Here is a 20,149-nt window from a genome sequence, read left to right as displayed (position 1 = left end):
ATTAAATCAAATTCTTCATCTAAAAAGGGCAGCTGAAAAGTTATGAGATTTTCCTATTAAATTGACTTAAATATATTTTCATGAGCAGTTAGTTTGTCCATTGCTGTCTATGATACATTATGCCCAGATCTATCCTCAAGTTATTTGTTACTAATTGCACCCATATGTTGCTAATATCAGTAGCAAAGAAAATGTCAGCATAGGTTTCTGTAACCATTTCTCCATTAACTTTTGTTGGCACAGTTGTAAATGCCAGTATAAAATATTCTCATTTCCCCTGAAATTCAATCATAGCTTGCCTAGAGCTGGATCTCAATGATTAACAATTCTTGAGCAAGGCAATTAACCTATTTCAATTGAATTTAATTATTTTAAGTTGAATGGATGTGTGGCAACTATATGCAGATAATAGTAACATTTCAGCTGAAGGTTACTCCAAAGGGTCAGAGTCCTGCATGCTTATCTGGGAAATTTTGATGCTATTGAACCTGCGGAAGTGGACAAGGCACTTACAGCTGCTAGTTCATATCTATGTTAGACTCATGCCCCTCCTGGTTGGTTAAAGCTGTCTGGAAGAGAACAAGTGATTGGGTCTGGATGGTGATTAATTCTTCCTTGATAGAGGGAATGTTCCACAGGCTGTTAAGGTGATGGTAGTGTGTCGTCTCCTTAAGGGGCCATTGCTCATTCTGACTAGTATAAACAATTTTCATCCAGTCTCCAACTTCCCCTTTTTAGAGACTGTGGAGAAAGTTATCATTAATAATATTAAGACCATCAAATATCCACATCTTCTACTGTAATCCCAGGTCCTTGGGAAGGACCTGATAGGTGGACAAAAATGCCAAATCCAGTCTGAACATCTGGCTAACTGTGCAAAGAACCATAATAATAATAACTTGCAAGACTAATGTCAGCTGTCCCAGGTAAAGACAGGAAACACAAGATGAACTAATTCTAGTTTATTGTAAAGCAATAATGGAATCATGCATATCTGAAGGCATAAACTTCCCACAGTTCCTGCTTGAAGAGCATGTGGCACCCCTTCAGGTTATGTGCCTCTTGCAGCATTCCTGGACTAGAGGCTTTGCTCACACTCATTCCTATCCTTGTGACATCTCAACTGGATTACTGCAATGCGCTCTACATAGGGGGTCCCCTTGAAAAGCATACAGAACTTCAAGTAGTGCAGAATGCAGCTGCACAGATAATAAATGGTGTCAGATATTTGACACATGTAACATCACTACTGCATGAACTGAAATTGTATCCAGTATTCTTCTAGGTGCAATTCAAAGTGCTGTTGGTCATTTTTAAAACTCCTCCCAGCTTGGGACCAAGTTACATGAGGGACTATCTCCACCCAGTTGTTTCTACCTATCCTATTTGGTCCAGCAAGTTGGCCATGCGAAGGCTCCCATCTGCCAAGGAAAGTTGGCTGGTGGAGATAGAAGGTGTGCCATCTCTGCCATAGCCCATCTTCTAGAACATTCTCCCCCCAGAGATTAGGATGACCTCAAACCTGTTGGCCCTTTGTAAGACATTGAAGACTGATTATATATCTAGGCCTAAGGCACCAAATGTACTAAAAGCTGTTTCCTGGCTGAATTGACATTTATGGCTATAATCTCTCTCTCCCTCTCCCTCTCCCCCTCCCTCCCTCTCTTATGCATGTGTTTGCACTTAGTTTTAACTGATTTTATGATTATTTGCTATCCAGAGTCACTTGAATGAATGAATGAATGAATGAATGAATGAATGAATTGCACACATACATACATACAAGCATATAGTTAGATCCTGGAACAATGTCAATGTATTATACTATGCTGCTACTGGATACAGGGGAAAAAATCTGAAATACGTATTCTAAAATGCATTATAGGTTTCCTGGGATTCTTACAAAAACTAACAGCAAATGTGCACACTCCTGATTAAGCAAAGCTGTGTGCACCTCCTTCACTTAGCAAACTTATACTCAGCCTGACTCTGGGAGGCATGGGGCATTTTCCTCTATCAATGCTCCACAGAAGTTCCTAGGGGCAGAGAAAAAAAGACAACACTCCTATATCTTAACAGAGTATGATAAAGTATGATCAGAGAAACTGCACACAAAATATTCTTCTGCTGCGATGGAATGGATTTATATCTCAGGAGCAAGAATGGAAAAAGTCCACTGAATTCCTTCCCAATTGCTCTAAAATAAATACCTGGGCAAGAAGGATTCAAGCAAGGAAAACAAAGCAAAAAATTTGCAGAATTGGGTGAACATTCAAAAAAGGCATTCAGTCTTTTTGACTGGTCATTGATACCACTAAAATTTTGATACCACTAAAAATAAGCAGAAGAATATGCTATCCCTAATTCTTCTTTGGATTTATTTTTCATAATTGTGAAATACCATGACAGAATTTCACTGAACGACAACAAAAACAAAAACAGAGAAAGGGAAAGGGATTAACAGAATTATTCTGAAATGTTTTCAGGCTTTCCAAAATGATATAGTTTCACCTCAGAACATCACATACTTTCATGCGTGCAATTGTCCGATTGATTTCTTCAATATTCCCAACAGTAACTATGTTGGACTTTAGCATCTGGTCAATCAATGCCAACCAGTCAGCCAGTTCTGTCGTAGTCTGATCCAAATCAGCAGGTGTCGAGATTTCCAAAGGATGAGTTTGTGCCACATTTTCTGAGGCAGAAGACATAAGCATTGTTGTCTGGAGAACAGGGAAACCTAAACAACCAACAAAATCTATTTGATATTTTAACTTGTACTTATTATCTAGAATTTATTTACATTGGAAAAGCAAAAACAACAACACGATACCTCTTGTAGTTCATATTAGTCCTCTTGTATCTCTATTCTACACTAACAGTTTGAAACTGTCAAGACTTTACTGTTAGAGACAGAATTCTGAAAATAGCTTCTTTCCATATGTCTAAATTTCCACCAATTCATCTTTTAATCTAACCTCTAGATACAAAATGATATTAGAAAGATTGCTGCTGTCATTTTGTTTTTCAAAATCTCAAATATTTGACAGCTTAGCGAGGTGAGAGAAATCCACTCCCTGATTATCACACTCAAAACAGTTCTGAAACGTTCAAACACTAAGTCAGCAGTAAGCTGCCAGCGAGGGTAAACTTGCAACCTGCTGCTAATCTTAATTTACTATTTGGGAGAAGAAGAAAAAGGAATCAATTGAAAATGTTCATTTCGCAGTCAATGAAATGCCATTGATTTTCATAAGCGAGATTTACTTCCTGATCCTCTAAATCATGCATATGGAAAAACACACAAGTGCTAATTTTCAAAAGTGCAATAACAAATTATTTTCTCTTGTTAAGCGAATACATTACAAGTGCATTTTTCAAAATACATTTTATGTTCTTTTAAAGTAAAAGTATCCTTTGTCTTCAAGATCAAAATAAACCGATATATCACATCTGCTTCTTTATCTACTTTAAGTTTTACTAAGATGACAAAAATATACCCAAATGTTTCTCCAAAGAGATAATTTTCTGCTCAAGACTTACCAGAAGACTTTGGCACAAAATGCTGCTGATGAACATACCCTTCCAGTTCTCTCAATCTGGTGGGTGCTTCTTTGAACGCCTAGTGTTGTGGGAGGGGAAAATAATTGTTATATTCCAAAGACTATGGGTACCATTGCACAATATTAGGCTACTACAGACAATTGTGGGCAGGACAATTAATCTTTCACTAAACAACCTACAGAAGATCAGGGGGTTTGCAATTGGTCCTGAAAAGGGTTGGGGACTTTTTCATATAGATGCTCTATGGCAGAGGTCCCCAACCTATGGGCCGCGGCCCACGACCAGGCTGAGCTTCGTGTTGGCACTAGCTGAGCCATAAGCCTTGTGCCGGCACTAGCAGTCCCATTTGTGGAACGTGCATGCTTGCGGCCCCATTCGCGTGCACGCACATGCAGCCAAAGTAGTTTGTATGTGCAAGTGCGTATAAAGGTACCTGCCTCTCTCTTTCCCACCGGGCGACTAACCCAGAAAGATTGGGGACCGCTGCTCTAAAGGGCATCAATCATTAATACCATTTTCTTCTGCAGTTAAACACTTCAAAGGGAAATTTCCAAAACAAATATTCTTCTTGAAATTATGATTTATTGGATTTATATCACACCTTTCCTCCAAGAACATCATGTAAGTTGCTTACATGATATTTTCCCTTCATGTTATCCCAATAATAATAATAACAACAACAACTCAGAATAGCTAACATCCTTTGACAATATCTTTAACATCATCAAATAGAAACATCTGCCCATCACAGGTCCCGGGGAAGGATTTGATAGCTGGATAAACAATGCCAAATCCAGCCTCAACAGCTGGCTGATTGTAGGACCAACCAACATACAACTGTTGGTAGATTGGACTATGAGAATGATCGTTTACAAATCACTCAGTGAGCTTCTACAGCTGTGAATAGATTAGAACCTGGGTTTTCTCAGTCCTCCACGAACACCATAAATACTGTATCCTAGAAATGTTCCTATCTGCTTCAGCCTTCCTTTCCCTTTAAGCCTACCACACCATACTTCTGCTGTACACAAGAAAAATCATGAAGTATGCTTAAGTATGCTTCTAGGATATATTTCTGGGCACTGATCATTCCACTTCCACCAGTTTCATTACGTGGGCCTAAGAACTTTTACATTACTCAACAGTGTGATGTTGATTTCAAGAAGAACATCTTCCAAAATGAAAAAGCAGGCAGATGAAGTGTGGTACAATCAGAAAATCCATATAATATGATCCCTGCTATTTTCCTGTGAACCACCTAGAGTCATTACATGTTAGGTACTGTTAAATTGAATAAAATAAATAATTGCAAGATTACATCAGAATGCAGGTGAGGGGTTATCTGTCTGAATGCTCACACTAATAAAAAGAGAGTCCATATACAGCGAAACTATCTACAAGATGATGACTACTTCAGAGCTTTTTTCCTGTGCCTGCTAGGTTTTCATTTTTCTTACAGGAAGCTAGGGAAGTCTTATAACAATGCCAAAGTTTTGTGGATGTGGCTCTGAACAGTTGTTGAAGGAGAGAAAGAAGGCTTTGGAAACTGAAATTTCAGCTGAATTTCAAAGGACAGTTGAAGAAACTTAATATAAAAACTGAATGTTGTGGAAATATACCACAGCATAGAAGTGTTTTACAATTATTTTCAAAGATAGCTCCATCTGAACATATACATGGTGTTGTACACAAGAGGAAATCATGAACTATTATTTCTGTAAATTTAAAACAATGCAAATTTCATTAAGAATGTTAACACTAACTTTATCAAATAAGTTATCCAATTCTGTCCCAAAGTCACAACCAACAAGTATCTTGCATGAACACAACAATATTTAATGCATACAGGTTAAAATGTATACCTTCTTCCATTTGATATTCAGGGTCTTCAGTCTATTAGAAATATTGTCTCTTTCCTGAGGCCCAATGCTTGTATTTGAAAGTACCTCTGCTTCTTTTCTATTTAGCCACTTAAGTTTCTCTCCTTGTATATCCATTTCCTTAATCAGACCCTAAATGAGTAAAGACAGTGTCACTCATTCATTAAAAATTATCTCTATATATAATCAGGGCAGTAATATGCTTCAAATTCTAAGAGCACAAAAAAAAATCACATTAAGTGGTATTGACAACAATGAAAAACTTATTCTGAAGCAAGTTCCAGGTTCTATGGCTGCAAAAACGTAAACAAACAATATTTAGTGTCATGAACAAATCATAAAATAAACCATAAGTTTATTTATCATAACACATTACATTAAGCTAAAACAGAAAAATATATAGCTTAGCAATTATATGGAAATCATGTTGATGTATGAGACTTATAGATTATGGTTTTGATCCTGTGGTACCAACAGATGCTTTGAGTAGTCCTAAATGTTATCCAACAACAACAAAAAGAACAGGATAGAATAAATAAAATGCTTAATATTTTTAATGTTACTTGCCATTAATTCTTGTAAATTCTCTTCATGACTGATTGCAGGTTTCCCATCCAGAGAATTTTCTACATTTTCCACCCAGCAACTAATTTCTTCCAGTTTTCTTGTGAAGTCTATTAATATCTGATTTTTTCCTTTCAGTCTGAATCAAAGTTCCCAAGGTGGAATATAAACAAAATCACCATAAATATTAAAATAAATGTAAAAGCAAAATATTCCTGCTATAGCTTACTAAGCGGCCTACAAATGATAACGTACAATATTAAAAATAAGATTGAATGAACCATATGGCTTAATGATGCAAATTTCATTAAATGATTCCATTTCTTATGCAGAAAGGTGATTTCATGCAAAAGTCTTCAAATGCAGGCCTTAGTTTTTAAAATATTTTTATCTCTTCAATACGTTGTAGTCTTAGGACAACATAAACTTAATATCTTAATAGAAAAATTCAATGAATTGACATATTGCCTTCCATCAGATTAAGAAAATTTATGAAAACTATTTTTTAATTATTATTTTTCATGAAAAAACATTTTAATAATAATAATAATAAAGTTGGACAGGACCTTGGAGTTCATCAAGTCCAACCCCCTGCTCAGGCAGGTAACCCTATACCATTTTGCACAAATGGCTGTCCAGTTTCTTCTTAAAAACTTTCAGTGTTGGAGCATTCACCGCTTCTGGAGGCAGGTTGCTCCACTGGTCAATTGTTCTAACTGTCAGGAAGTTTCTCCTTAGTTCTAGGTTGCTTCTCTCCTTGATTAGTTTCCACCCATTGCTTCCTGTCCTACCTTCAGGTGCTTCAGACAATAGCTTGACTCCCTCTTCTTTGTGGTAGCCCCTGAGATATTGGAACATTGCTACCATGTCCCCCCCTCATCCTTCTCTTCTTTAAACTAGACATACCCAATTCCAGCAACCGTTCCTTATATGTTTTAGCCTCCAGTCCCCTAATCATCTTTGTTACTCTTCTCTGTACTCTTTTCTAGAGTCTCAACATCTTTTTTACATTGTGGTGACCATAATATTTTTATAAATAACTCAACATGGCAAGCATATCTAATATTTCTTCCTTTTCCTATTTTCCCTGCAACAATACCCTGTGAGATGAGTTGGGCTTAGAAAGAGTGACTGGCCTGCACTCATCCAGTTGGCTTTCATGCCTATGGCAGAACTAGAACTCAGTTCCTGGTTCACTAGCCTGGTGCCTTAACTACTACACTACACTGATTCTCAACTATATTAACATAGTTTTGATATTACTGCATATGAATACGGACTTTATAGTAGGTATCATCTAGGAGGAAATAGTTTTGCATCTCAATACTTTCCAGCATACGTGTGTTAACATTTTATGTTAATGCAAAATCTGTTTTTAGCTCAATTTTGTTCATTTTGGACAGAAGACTTCTTCAAACCTATTAACCACCTGCCTACTAAGAAGCACTCAAGGAAATTTCTAACCATGATTAATAAATTCAATTTCTTCAGTTGAAACACTCCAAAGTAAACCCAAAAATCATGTAAGTTAATAATTAATTCAGATTCCAAAGTAGGGAAAATATCAAAGAAATTATATTATATTATATTATATATTATAAAAACATTAATGTATCAATATATTATATATTATATTATTATAATAATTATATTATATTATATTATATTATATTATATTGCTACGCTACACTACACTACACTATATATTTGATTTAAATAAATCACATTTAGAAACCACACATCTAATTCACAGAGTGATTTTGGAGAGTGCATAGTATAGTAACAGCTATGAAGCTGTTTTAGGAAACTGTCTTAGGAAACCTTTTAGAAAAAAGATATGAGAAGTTTCTCTTGGTGAAAATCCACAATGGCATCTTCAAACTTTAAAGAAATTTATCTCCACTGCTATTAAGATATCCTCAAATCCTGAGGGGTCTTGTTACCTCTGTTGCCTTTCCATGATTTCAACATTGATGTTCTTCCAGCGTTTATACAGCCCAGCTAGTTTTTCTTTCAGGAAGTTTCCATCTGTATTGGGGAGTTTCTGGATTATTTCCTCTCCTGTTCTATTCAGTGTTGAGAAACTAAGCTTATGGCTGCTGATTCCCTCTTCAAGTTCCTGTTGAAAATGCATATATAGGTAGGGTTTCAGTTTTGACCAGAATATCTGCATCAAGTGTTCTACTGCAAGAAGATGGATTTCTGACAATTGCTGTTCATGCATCTGGACTGGACCTCCTTTTTCCTAATCTATGTGTGGTTTGTTCATTTTTTGTTTTTTTAAAAAACCCTGAGAAGCATTACTACTAGTAGTAAAGACCATTAGTTTGGGTTCCATGTATCTCTTCCTTCAAGGGATGCCTATCTGCTTCTAAGCCTTGCCCAACATGCTGTTTCTTCTCTTCAATATTCTCAGTGACTACATGTGAATTTCTAATATTGCAAAAACCTTCTCCTCAATCACAAATGCATTCTCTTTCTCATTCACACACAGACTTAACCTCTGCAAAATAAAGGTCCTGCCTTAAGCTTCATTTGAGGTGAAATATAGTTGTCTCTACTAGGCAAGACTTTCTCAACAGCAGATTTCAGCAGGACTGAAATCCTCGTAAGTGTGTTTACTATATATATTTTAACTGGGCAAATCAATGCATTCAAGCAAAATGCGATGGCACAACCTTTGAAACACAATGGCAGCCCCTTTGATTTGCTGCAGTTCCAACAGAAGTGTAATGTAATATACGCACAAACCTTTGAAGCAACCGCACTGGGCTTTGAAAACAGGACCAATGCACTTTGCAAAGCAGCTCTTCAAATGCTTTGTACAGCTCCTAGCTGCCAACATTACAAAGCCTGACAATTGCCACTTTCTTCTGTGACAAAAGTAGAATTAAAGGCTCTGACTGGAGTCCTGGGCTTAATACATAGTAATCAGTTACCTGCTGGTGTATCCTGGTTTTTTCTATATCCAGGCTGCCATCTGGAGCGTGGGCTTCAGCCAGCAATCCTTCTGCTTCTGTTAGCCACTGTGAGAGATCATTTAGATCACAATGGAACTGTCTCCACTCCTCTACAGACTTATCAAAACAACTACATGGAATAAGAAGAACAGGAAAAAAATGTGAAAGATATTTCAAAAGTAAAACAAGATAATTTTGCACTACAAAATACATATATGATAAGACTGCAAAATAGTATATATATATATATATATATATATATATATATATATATATATATATATATATATATATGCTATGAGCGTGTGTGTGTGTGTGTGTGTGTGTGTTGAAGACAATAGATGCAATCTTGGCAGATAGTTTATTTTGGCTTATTTGTAAGGAAAACAAAGATATTTAAAGCCCAACTTTAAAGGAAGCACTATTCATAGTTTTGAACCATCCGTTTATAATTTCTAACATTTCAAACTCATAAAGTTGCAGAAAGAGAGTCCCTAAGCATACAGGCAATCCACAAAATGTAATTCTTATTTAAAATCAGTTTGTCTACTTTGAAACAAATGTACCAAGCTCAACTATAACTCTGGGACACATGGATCATAATAAAATAGTTCTGCAAACTGAAATTCCGGGGGAAAAAAAATCAATTTTACAGATTCAGCCACAGAGTTGACCCTTGTTCATTCTTCATATGGTCAAATTTCAGAGGAAACTAAGTTGCTGAATATGTGAATGTATGAATATTTATGTAGCACACTTTTCCAGGTGGAAGGCAAACATGAAACATAAGCTTCTTAAGGTCACTGGTGCAATTCGCTAGATTTACAAGCAATAGTAACAAGCTAAAACTAGATGATGATCCCAGTAACACCAAGAACAAATATCCTTCTTCAGAGAGTAAGACTTCTATACTAAGCATGCCAATCAACAGAATATTTCAATGTGTCTTCTATCATTCTTTTTCAAAAAAACAATACTAGAGATAAATGCCCATGACTAAAGCCAACAGACATTTCATCTGTCTCCATAGGACAGGGGTGTCAAACTCAATTTCATTGAGGGCCGCATCAGCACCCTCAGGGTGCCGGGTGGGTATGGCCAGGGTGGGTGTGGCCTACTGGGTGGACATGGATGGAGTGGGTGTGGCCTACTGGGTGGGTGTGGCCAGCTCTACATCATTTGCATCAAAGGTGCCTGTGGGGGCCTGGGCAGGAGTGGGACAGATCTCTGGCAGAAGGGGGTGGGACCAGGGCAAGTACCAAGGCATGGTCCACTGGAAGAGCCTCACTGTTCCTCTCAGGCCATGCGGGGGGGGGGGGCTTATGGAGCTAAGACTGAATGTGTTTCAGCATAGATGGCCACCACAACATTGTACATTGGCTCCTGGCTGGCCTGGGCCAGGGCCAAGGCAGAGGGGACTTTTCCCTCACTGTTTCCAGGATGGCTTCGCAGGCCACATGAAACCACTTTGTGGGCTGCATCCGGCCTGCGGGCCTTGTGTTTGACATGTCTGCCATAGGATCTAAAAGAAATATTTTTCTCAATGCTACCTGACAAGGCAAGCTACTCAGATAGCTCCGCTACAATTTTTCATCCTCCCTACTAGAAAATATACAGATTTTTTTCCTCTTCTTCTTCCACCTCCTGCTATTACCTGCTCAGCCAACCATCAGCAGAGACTGCTTCAGCACTTGGCTGGTTTCCTTTTTCATTGGGGGAAAGCCTTTCCTTCTTAAGAATTTCTGGGTAAGATAGTGAAGATGGTAAGAATGAGAGCATAGCAACTCCACTATTTACTCCATCTATCCCCCTACTTCTGTTTCATAAGCAACATTGTGAAATATTCCATCATTCATTCCAGGGGCACCACTTTACCAGGCGTGAATGTCCATTACTTGGCAAGAAAAAGGAAAAAGAAGGACAGAAAAAAACTCTTTCCTGATATAATCTGTCAATTTAAAGAGAGGAAATAGAGCAATTGAATAGGAGGAAAGTGAATCACCTGTAACAAGGGGGAAAGCTGCAGAAAAGTCTTAGGGGCATTTTGCCTAATTGTTCCCTGCTCCATGGGTGAAAGGGAGACATTACAATTTTCAGGTCATTGCAGCTGAAAAAAGTGTTCTTCCTCAACAAAATCTGCAACAAAATCTTCCTACTGAGGAAAAATAGGAGGACATTTATATTCCACATAGAAAACATAGCTTTCTATGTCATTATTTAGAGATATATTTTTATTCCCAGTTGTGCGGTATAGCTACAATTGAACCAAACTGCTTTTGTATCTGAAGCTGACAGAGAATTCTTCCATATTACAAAAGACTTATTCATACCTGTCTGGGCTTTAAAGAAGCCGACTTTCTTTTAAGTACAATGCAAAATAAGATACATTATTTATGAGATTCAAGAACTGTCTTATCCTGCAATGAATCCGCTAGGAAATCTGCTTGTTGTATTTCGTCGATTGACTATGAAGTTTAATTTCTCTTTTAAAATGGGAAGGTTTGCCTACTTCATTGTTAATTTAATAAGATCATTTGAGTTTCCAAATGAATGATGGGGCTTCAGATATAATCACTGCACAAATGTCTGCAAATACCAAGGATTTTTTTTTTCTAAGCCTGCAGCACATGAAGAGCAACTGTGAAATAATTCAAAACTCTTTTCGAAAATAAGTTCAGATGACGATGCTAGGATCTGATGCAATTCTACAGGTGCTGCCTTCAAAACTATAGAGAACAAGATCGAAAATGCAATGAAAAGAGTGTATAGGATGTTTGTGCAGTCCTATATTCTCATAAATTAATTGACCCCACATTCTTGTGACTTTAACAGAAATGCTAGTAAACAGAAGTCTCAGCTGGCTAAAATTTCTCTTAAAAAACAGCAAATGCTAAAAGAGACCAAAAGAAATTTCTAAGGTGCAACAACTGATTTGCTTTGTAATTTGCAGAGAAAAAGAGGTTGAAAACAAAGGATTCAAGTTTTTCTCCATTCCATGCTATTCATAAAGTTATGAACATGATGCCACTTTAATTTTCATTTTTAGTTTAATATATAGTTTCCTCATGCCACCTGGATTAACACTTCTTGGTTCCCTCTCTGTTAGCTTGCATAGTCATTTGTTAAGTAACTTTGGCAAATAAACAATATTTTATAATGTTTTTAAACGTGACCGTTTATATCCAAACTTAGCACAGCTGGTTTACTGTATACTGCAAGGACAGTAGAGCTACAAAATGGCTACTATCTGTTTTATTCTCTTCTCTGCCTAACTCATCACATTTTCTTGGCAAAAAATTGTAAGTACAAAATATAAGCCATCCTTTTACTTACCATTTGCGGTCATTGTACATTCTGTTAATTCGATCCCATTCTGCATTAAGCTGGGTTAGTGAATCTTCTATTTGAACAGCTTCAGGTCCAGATGCTTCTAGTATAACATCAGGTTGCTTTTCATGAATAACTGCAATCTGATCTTCTAATTTATCCAACATATCTTTTATGCTCTGTAATACAGTAAAACAAAAATACCAGGCAGAATTAGCATCCCCTCAAAGATAACTGCCAGCTGGGAAAAATAGAGCATGATCAGATGGCAACAACCATCAGTGTATGTATGTATGTGTGCGTAGATAGATAGATAGATAGATAGATAGATAGATAGATAGATAGATAGATAGATAGATAGATAGATATAATATATATCTATATCTATAATATTTACATCTTTCATCATTTGGCTCATGGCTTAGAATGATGCACACATGTACGTCATAAATGGTTTACTTTTGGCTCAGCATGATGTTTGAAGCCATCCATTACAGCTCAACAATATAAGCAAACTAGACCATTAAGACTTGCTCAAGAAACAAAACCATGATGATCTTAGTGACTTTGGAAGCCAAACCATGTCTCCCAGATTAGGGAGTAGATAATATAATATGTATCTAATATTAAGTACATAATGATTATTATTTTTCTATTTTATTATTGTAAGCCACCCAGAATAGCCCCATGGTGAGATGGGCAGTAAATAAATTTAACAAATAAATAAGAAATAAAGAATGAACTGGAAAAATCCATTTTAGGTGCAATCTTAGCCTTATAGGATGTGAGCCCTTATAAATATGTGTATGCCTATAAATGTTTGTGTGAATTTTGTTTGATCTGGCCCAATGCAACTTTCTAATAACTGAATTCACAATGGTCTTTCTCTAATTTCTTCCCATTCCTTTTCAAACTTTTACATTGCTGACCGATGTTTAGTTTACTAAATGAATTATTTTATATTTCCTGAACCTAACAAGGGATAGGATTGGTGATGATTCTAGAAAAATTAGACGCAGGTTCTTAAAAATCAAGACATACCCAAGACCGAACCTGTTTTTTAAAGTCAGAAAGTATCTTGAGATGTCATGTCATGCATCAGAGTTAGAACATTTACTGAGAAGAACGTTAATGCTCTTTTATGTTTTGAGTTCTAATATTAGATTTCAGGTTCTTGTACCTTTAATGAATCTTCTTGAGTAGAAAAGTCTTCATAAATTGCTGAATGGAGTTCTGGAGCATTCAGCAAGAGCTCAGCATCAGCTATAACCAGCAAAATCTTGTTAATTTCAACCAGGTATTCTGCGGGGAATGGAGATTCCCTGGTCATTGATGACTGAGACCCTTGAATCCTCTGTGGAGTTCCCTAAAGCAAAATAAGCCTCAGTTAACTATTTATTTAAAACTAACTTCATTATAAAAATAAAAAGAAGGATTCATTTATTTGCATTTCCATTATATTCTAACCTTAAGATTTAATGCTATTTTTAATTAACTAATTCTTCAGATGATGCTACATTGTAATTACAAGGAAGTGTTTCCCACAGTGACCAAATCAGGTGTTCCCATGAATTAATTCCTCTTATCCTTTTGCTTAGCTTTTAAATATATGCCATATAAATTACAATATAGTAAAACGATATTCTAATCAAACAGTGATATCCTTTTTTAATTAAGTAGTTCCAGTTGCATTAAAAAAGGAAAGGATTATCTCTGTCTACGCACACTCGATTCTCCTGAAATGTATGTATCCATTTTCCAATAATTTTTAGTTAATACGAAAATAACTATACACTTCAACATCTGTTGCAACATTACTTACATCCAGAGGTTTCTTTCTTTAATCAGGTACCTGGACCACAATTTCCAGTTCACAAAGTGGCTTTTCAGAATAGTACAATTGTCGTAGAACAAGGACCTACTGGTATATTCTCACTTGTAACTCCACCCAGAGTATATGAACCAACTATTCACTGCATATTTATGAGAAAGATAACCTCATCATCAAGCCTATTATTACTTTACATTTGGAAATATCACGTCTGAAATCAGTGGATTTGCTAAAGTTATATAGTCTAATAAATTGAGATAAAAAGAATTAAGCTAAATATGTTTCACCAATGTTCTCAACAGTATCAAATAAAGATGTCCATTCTTATTTAAATACGGAACAATATGACTGCATAAGGAAAATCAAAACAACGTGCACCAAATGCCTTTTGAGTATGTTTTACATTTCATTTTATTAAAATATTACATTTTCATAATGAAACCCACTGATCGATATACTTTTCGTGTGCATTGTTCAAAGTTTGCAAGTGATTCCAAATATCAATCCTGCCTCTGCCTGAAAGCATCTAGCAAATGTAGAAAGTTGTGATTGATCTGTGATAGCAAAAAGTGGCACTTCAGAGCTCAACACTTTTATTTAAGGCTTAGGCTTATGCCAAGGAACTCCATCTGCATAACTACCCTGTCTTCCCATCGCCTCCCCATTCCAAGGTATTTAAATAACACATCAGTCAAGCTACTTCATGCTTCTGACGCATCAGATGAAATGAGTTGCAATTCATTAAAGGTTATGCCTTAAATAAAATTGTTAGTTCAAAAGCTGCCACCAGACTCTGCCCAAGTTTTGCCTAGCAAATGTTAGTTTAGTTTTTATTTCCATTTTTATATCAACTTTGCACTTTTAATTGTTTCCAAGAGGACAAATACATAATTAAAACATTGTCACATTCGGTTTCCAGGCTACTTCAATGATAACTTGAAAATAAGCAAATCACATACCAATGTTACCAACACTGTGATTCACCAGTGGGCCATCCAGTCAATCACTTTTTATTTTATTTTTTTAATAAAAAATTTTTATTTTCCATTTATCCAGCATAGTTATACAACAAAATTCACTTTACAAAATAAAATAAATTCATAATCATAACCATAACCATAACCATTGGTGCCGCTTGCTCCTTCTCCCCAAGCTGCATCCACCCTCTCTAATACCTTTCCTACTTCCCTCCTCTTTCTCTCCTCCCCTCACTACTCTATTCCCCTCCCCTTCTCCTCTTACCATCCTACTTCCTCCCTTCACCTTCCTCCCCTCTCATCCCTCTCAAAAACAGGAATACAGTGGGAAATGCCCAAGCAGCATCTCTCTCATAAATTACCATATCTATATTATCCTATTCTACCTATTTACCCACCCACTCACCCACCCACCCACCCTCAACCCCCCCCCACTTCCCAGAGCAGAGTCCAGGGTTATTAATAACAAAAATAACAATATACAATAAAAAAAGAAAAAAGGAAAGGAAAAAAAATCATACTTAGCCCTTAACTCCCCTTAAATTACATCATCATAAACAAATCTCTTATACAACATTTACTATAAAATTTACTCATAAAATAAATGAAACTTTATAGTCCCATACTTCTTCTGAATATAATCTATCCATCTTCTCCATACAATAATATATCTTTCTTATCAGTCAATCACTTTTTAGTTATCAGAACAGACTGGAGATATAATATTATGTGGCTCCTATGCCATAGCTACTAACAAAGGAATTAGATCTCAAGTGAAGCACTTTGAAAGATGGCTCCTGCAGCATGGCCGGGCCTTAGTTCCTTATAGGGCATGATTTCTAAAGAATCATGTGTTATAACATTATACCATTATGTAAGAGAAATAAGTTTTATATTATGATAAACATTATCTAATTGTAGATTTGGATGCCCAGATGCTGATGATAAACAATAATAGAGGCCAATCTTTATGACATGATTTTTGAGCTTCCATCTGGCTAATTGCTATGGGAAATACAACACTGGAGGTGATGGCTCTTAGGATGTTCCCACAAGGTCATCCATTCAACAAGACACACAGTTACTGTTTCCATTAATTAACATTGCATCCTACCTTTCCTGCAAAGTAGGTTACTAGATAAAATAGAGGCAATATACTAGACAAAAAAATCTCCAATTGGCACATTTCTAAAACATGGTCAGTCAAATCCTGACACACAAAAAGTGATTTACTTGTTGTCTGAATTATACTATTGGAGTCCATTCCAGAATGAAGGTCATTAAGATCCCCAGTAGCAAATTTTAGACAGTTGCAATATTGATCAATTGTTTGGCACAATGTAGGTGGCAAACAGGGAAGATTAATGACAAACTCAAACCCCTGGTCAAGGTTCAATTCAAAATGTAAGGGAAAACTATAATTTATTAGATCCCTTGAAGATAAAATGCCTTTGAAACAGAAAGGAAAGTTTGGGTAATCAACAGTGAGTGGGGGAAGGGGTATAAGAGAGAACTCCAAGTAGGCAACATCAAGATAAAATTAAGGTGGGTTCACATATACTTCAACTTAATAGATGAATTATTTACATTTCTGTAAGTGTAAAGAACATTCCCTGGTCTTCATGGAAATAGAAATCAGGACAGTGTTTGGTCCTTATCTGATTCATTACTTTTGTACTTGTAACTTTTGATATATAAACTGATATAAGAATTATAAAATATGGTTCCTGTAACCATGGGATGAGTGGGGAGAAGGGAAGAGTAAGAAAACATGTTTATAGATATTTTCAATCATATATTAACAAAATTTATATTATGTAACAAAATATATATTGTGATGAAATGACATAAATCTTGTAATTTTTATATTTGCAACTGCTGTCAAGATGCAAGTACAAAATGCTGAGGTTTGCATTGTTATTTTGATTTTCAACATTTTTTTTTAATGAAACTAGATGGGTCTTCTCCAACTTGCAGCTGCCAGCTGTGTGTATTTCAATTCCCAGAATTTTCCCAGAATGGGCATGCTGGTTAACACGTTCTGAAAGTTGAAGTCAACACATTTGAAAGATGCTCCCAACTTGGGTAGTCTACTTTATACATCCATTATGCGAATCCCTCAAGGCCTATTATTTATTTAATCATCCTTGAGGATCACAGCTTATATTATATTGGAGTTTGTTATAGAGTTTTCTAGGGTTTTAGTATGACAGGTGGGCCATCTGTTCAGCAGCGCTAACACTGAAGGAAGAAACATTCAATATATGATCAGTAGATCAAAATCACTTCTTCCCAAGTTCCTATTAGCCTCGTAGAAAGAAAATGCATATAACTACTGCCAAGCAGACCATTATTATTCTATACTACACAGAACTCATTCTGAGATTTGAACATTCCTTTATCTCATCCTCAATTGGTTTTAGATTTACAAGTTACAGAAGAGTCATAAAGAGATTGATTAATTTAATTATGAAGCTCCATAACGAGTAATGCAAAAGCCTGTCCAAAAAATTACTTACTGCTCCACAAGTCTCATTATATAAATAAACATAAAACAAATCCTATGGCAGACTAAGAATCTAAAAAAAGTGGATCCATTAGAAACAGAAAATGAAAAGTCATTGTATATATGTTTGAATTATTGAAAGAGTTTCTTAAATTAGCTATCAACATCCTCTCAGTAGGTAGGAATCTCTCTCCTAAATAACTGTTACAATCAATAATATTTTCAAAAACATCTGATGATCACAACTGAACTGAAAATTTTTGTTGCTAAGTGAGATATTTGTTAAGTGAGTTTTGCCCAATTTTACGACTTTTCTTGCCACAGTTGTTAAGTGAATCATTGCAGTTCTTAGGTTAGTTGCTAAATGAATCTGGCTTCCCCATTGACTTTGCTTGTCAGAAGATCACAAAAGGTGATCACATGGGATACTACAACTGTCATAAATATGAGTCAGTTGTTAAGCATCTGAATTCTGATCACGCAACCATGGGAATGCTACAAGGGTTGTAAGTGTGAAAAACCATCACAAGTCATTTCTTTCAATGCCATTGTAACTTCAAACCATCACTAAATGAAAAACGAGAACTACCTGTATAAATAGTATGTCTTTTCAGGAATTAATTAGAACTAAGGTTTAGTAAGCCTCTCAGTTAACCAAAAACCTAGCCAAAAGTTACCACTTTTCTCATTGGATTTTATACCAATGAGTCAGATGCATTTGAAAATATTACTGATTGTAATAGTGATTTAGGAGAGAGACTCCTACCGAGAGGAGACTGATAGCCAATTTAAGAAGCTCTTTCAATAATTCAAATATATATACCATGATTTTTTTTTTTTTGTTTTCTGTAATCAGTTGGAAGTATTCTTTGAATGTACAAAAAATATGGATGAAGATTTGGCCCAATTCATTGAAGTCATGGGAATCAGTGGCTATGAGCCTTGAGGGCAGTGGGAGTGCCTCTAAAGGTCATTGCTGGGGGATTAGCAAGTTTCCTTATACAGTTTATTGGCCACTGGAGGAAGAGGCAGCTGGACTAGATGAGTCAGGTGTCCAATCTAGTGTGGCACTTCTTAGGTTCTTATATTCTTATGTTTAGTTAAAGATGAGCTTTAGAAAACATTTATAGAATAGAGCTGGAAGGGACCTTCTGGTCCAGCCTCCTGCTCAAGCAGGAGAATCTATACCATCTCAGACAAGTGGCTGTCCAGTCTCTTCTTAAAAATCTCCAGTGATGGAGTGTCTACGATTTCTGAAGGCAAGCTATTCCACTGGTTAATTGTCCTCACTGCCAGGAATTTTCTCCTTAATTCCAGGTTGCTTCTCTCTTTGATCAGTTTCCAACCATTGTTTCTTGTCCTGCCCTCTGGTGCTTTGGAGAATAATGTGACCCTCTCTTCTTCGTGGCAGCCCCTCAAATACTGGAATACTGATATCATGTCATCCCTATTTCTTCTTTTCTTTAGATTAGCCAAACCCAAGTCCTGCAGCCATTCTTCATATTTATAATCCACTCTTGCTTCATATTATAGGCCAATATATTTCATATTCACGGGGACGTGAAATCCATGTAGCTTAGTTCTAGAATTGTTCAATTAGATAGTGATTCTGAGGTCACTATAATATGTTCCTTTGATTTCTGAGCCCAATTTAAAGTATTAGTTATTATTTATAAACTGTACAGCATAGGACCATTGTATCAGTCACAGTTTTGATTCGCATAGTTAACACTATCAGTCTGATTCATCCTGGAAAGGCTGCTAAAAGTCACTTCTTCATTCAAGGCACTTGAGATTTGAAGAAGATAAGTGTTTGAATTAGTTTCCCAGAGTAAATTAATTACTCAGCGGGGAAACAGTATTTTTACCTTAAAAGAATAAAAAAACATTCGTTTTGGACTAAATAAACAAATATTTACATTACTAGCAACACGACCCAAGTGATCCTTATGCCACCTAAGCATGTTAGAGTTCAACAGTCATAATTGCCAGGCAGCTTGTCAAAAAAATAAGTTGAGATTCAACCTATGTGGAAGCACCAGTTTGGAAACACTGGGATTGACAGCAGGAACTATTGAGAACAAAACTATTGAAAAATTACATAAAAGAATGGTTGATATTAAAAAGAATTTACCTTTGTTTTCTCCCTCTCTTCTGCTTCTTGAAGTCCAGAAAGACTTGTGTCTGTTTCACTAAGCCACTGCAAATGACTCTCTGCTTCCATTTCATATAGAGTAAATGAAGGTGGAAGTTCTGACACCTGCCTCCTTTGTAATGACCAAAGCTCCTACAATCCAAAAAGAAAGGCTATACAATTAATAATTAAGGTTATAAGACAGGGGTGAGGAACTATGGTCCTTTTATAACTTGTGGACTTCAACTTCCAGAATTCTTGAGTCAATCATGCTGGCTCAAGAATTCTGGAAGTTGAAGTCCACAAGTCATAAAAGGGCCAGAGTTCCCAATCTCTGGTCTAAAAGAAGAACCTTTTCTGTTCCAGACCCTGCCCTTTGGAACATCTTGCCACCAGAGATGAGATC

General features: G+C 36.2%; 1 protein-coding gene across 4 annotated transcripts in view; it reads right to left on the bottom strand.

Annotated features, from left to right (window-relative positions):
• Window positions 1–20,149, bottom strand: part of UTRN (utrophin) — a 348,263-nt gene that overhangs the window by 200,257 nt on the left and 127,857 nt on the right. For 3 of the 4 annotated variants that reach the window (XM_039346844.1, XM_039346843.1, XM_039346846.1), the window contains exons 40-48: window positions 19,744–19,896; window positions 13,476–13,661; window positions 12,302–12,474; window positions 8,948–9,098; window positions 7,952–8,127; window positions 6,012–6,147; window positions 5,427–5,576; window positions 3,544–3,622; window positions 2,529–2,740 (exon numbers count right to left, since the gene is read on the bottom strand). In XM_039346844.1, coding sequence (XP_039202778.1) covers window positions 2,529–2,740; window positions 3,544–3,622; window positions 5,427–5,576; window positions 6,012–6,147; window positions 7,952–8,127; window positions 8,948–9,098; window positions 12,302–12,474; window positions 13,476–13,661; window positions 19,744–19,896 — 1,416 coding nt within the window. The remainder of the gene's footprint in view (window positions 1–2,528; window positions 2,741–3,543; window positions 3,623–5,426; window positions 5,577–6,011; window positions 6,148–7,951; window positions 8,128–8,947; window positions 9,099–12,301; window positions 12,475–13,475; window positions 13,662–19,743; window positions 19,897–20,149) is intronic. The other variant, XM_039346845.1, reaches the window with a different exon arrangement.

The sequence above is a fragment of the Crotalus tigris genome, unplaced genomic scaffold (assembly GCF_016545835.1).
Source record: "Crotalus tigris isolate CLP2741 ecotype Arizona unplaced genomic scaffold, ASM1654583v1 scf7180000018030.5226217, whole genome shotgun sequence".
Classification (NCBI taxonomy): Eukaryota; Metazoa; Chordata; class Lepidosauria; order Squamata; family Viperidae; genus Crotalus; species Crotalus tigris.
This window is presented reverse-complemented; position numbering and strand designations above follow the sequence as displayed.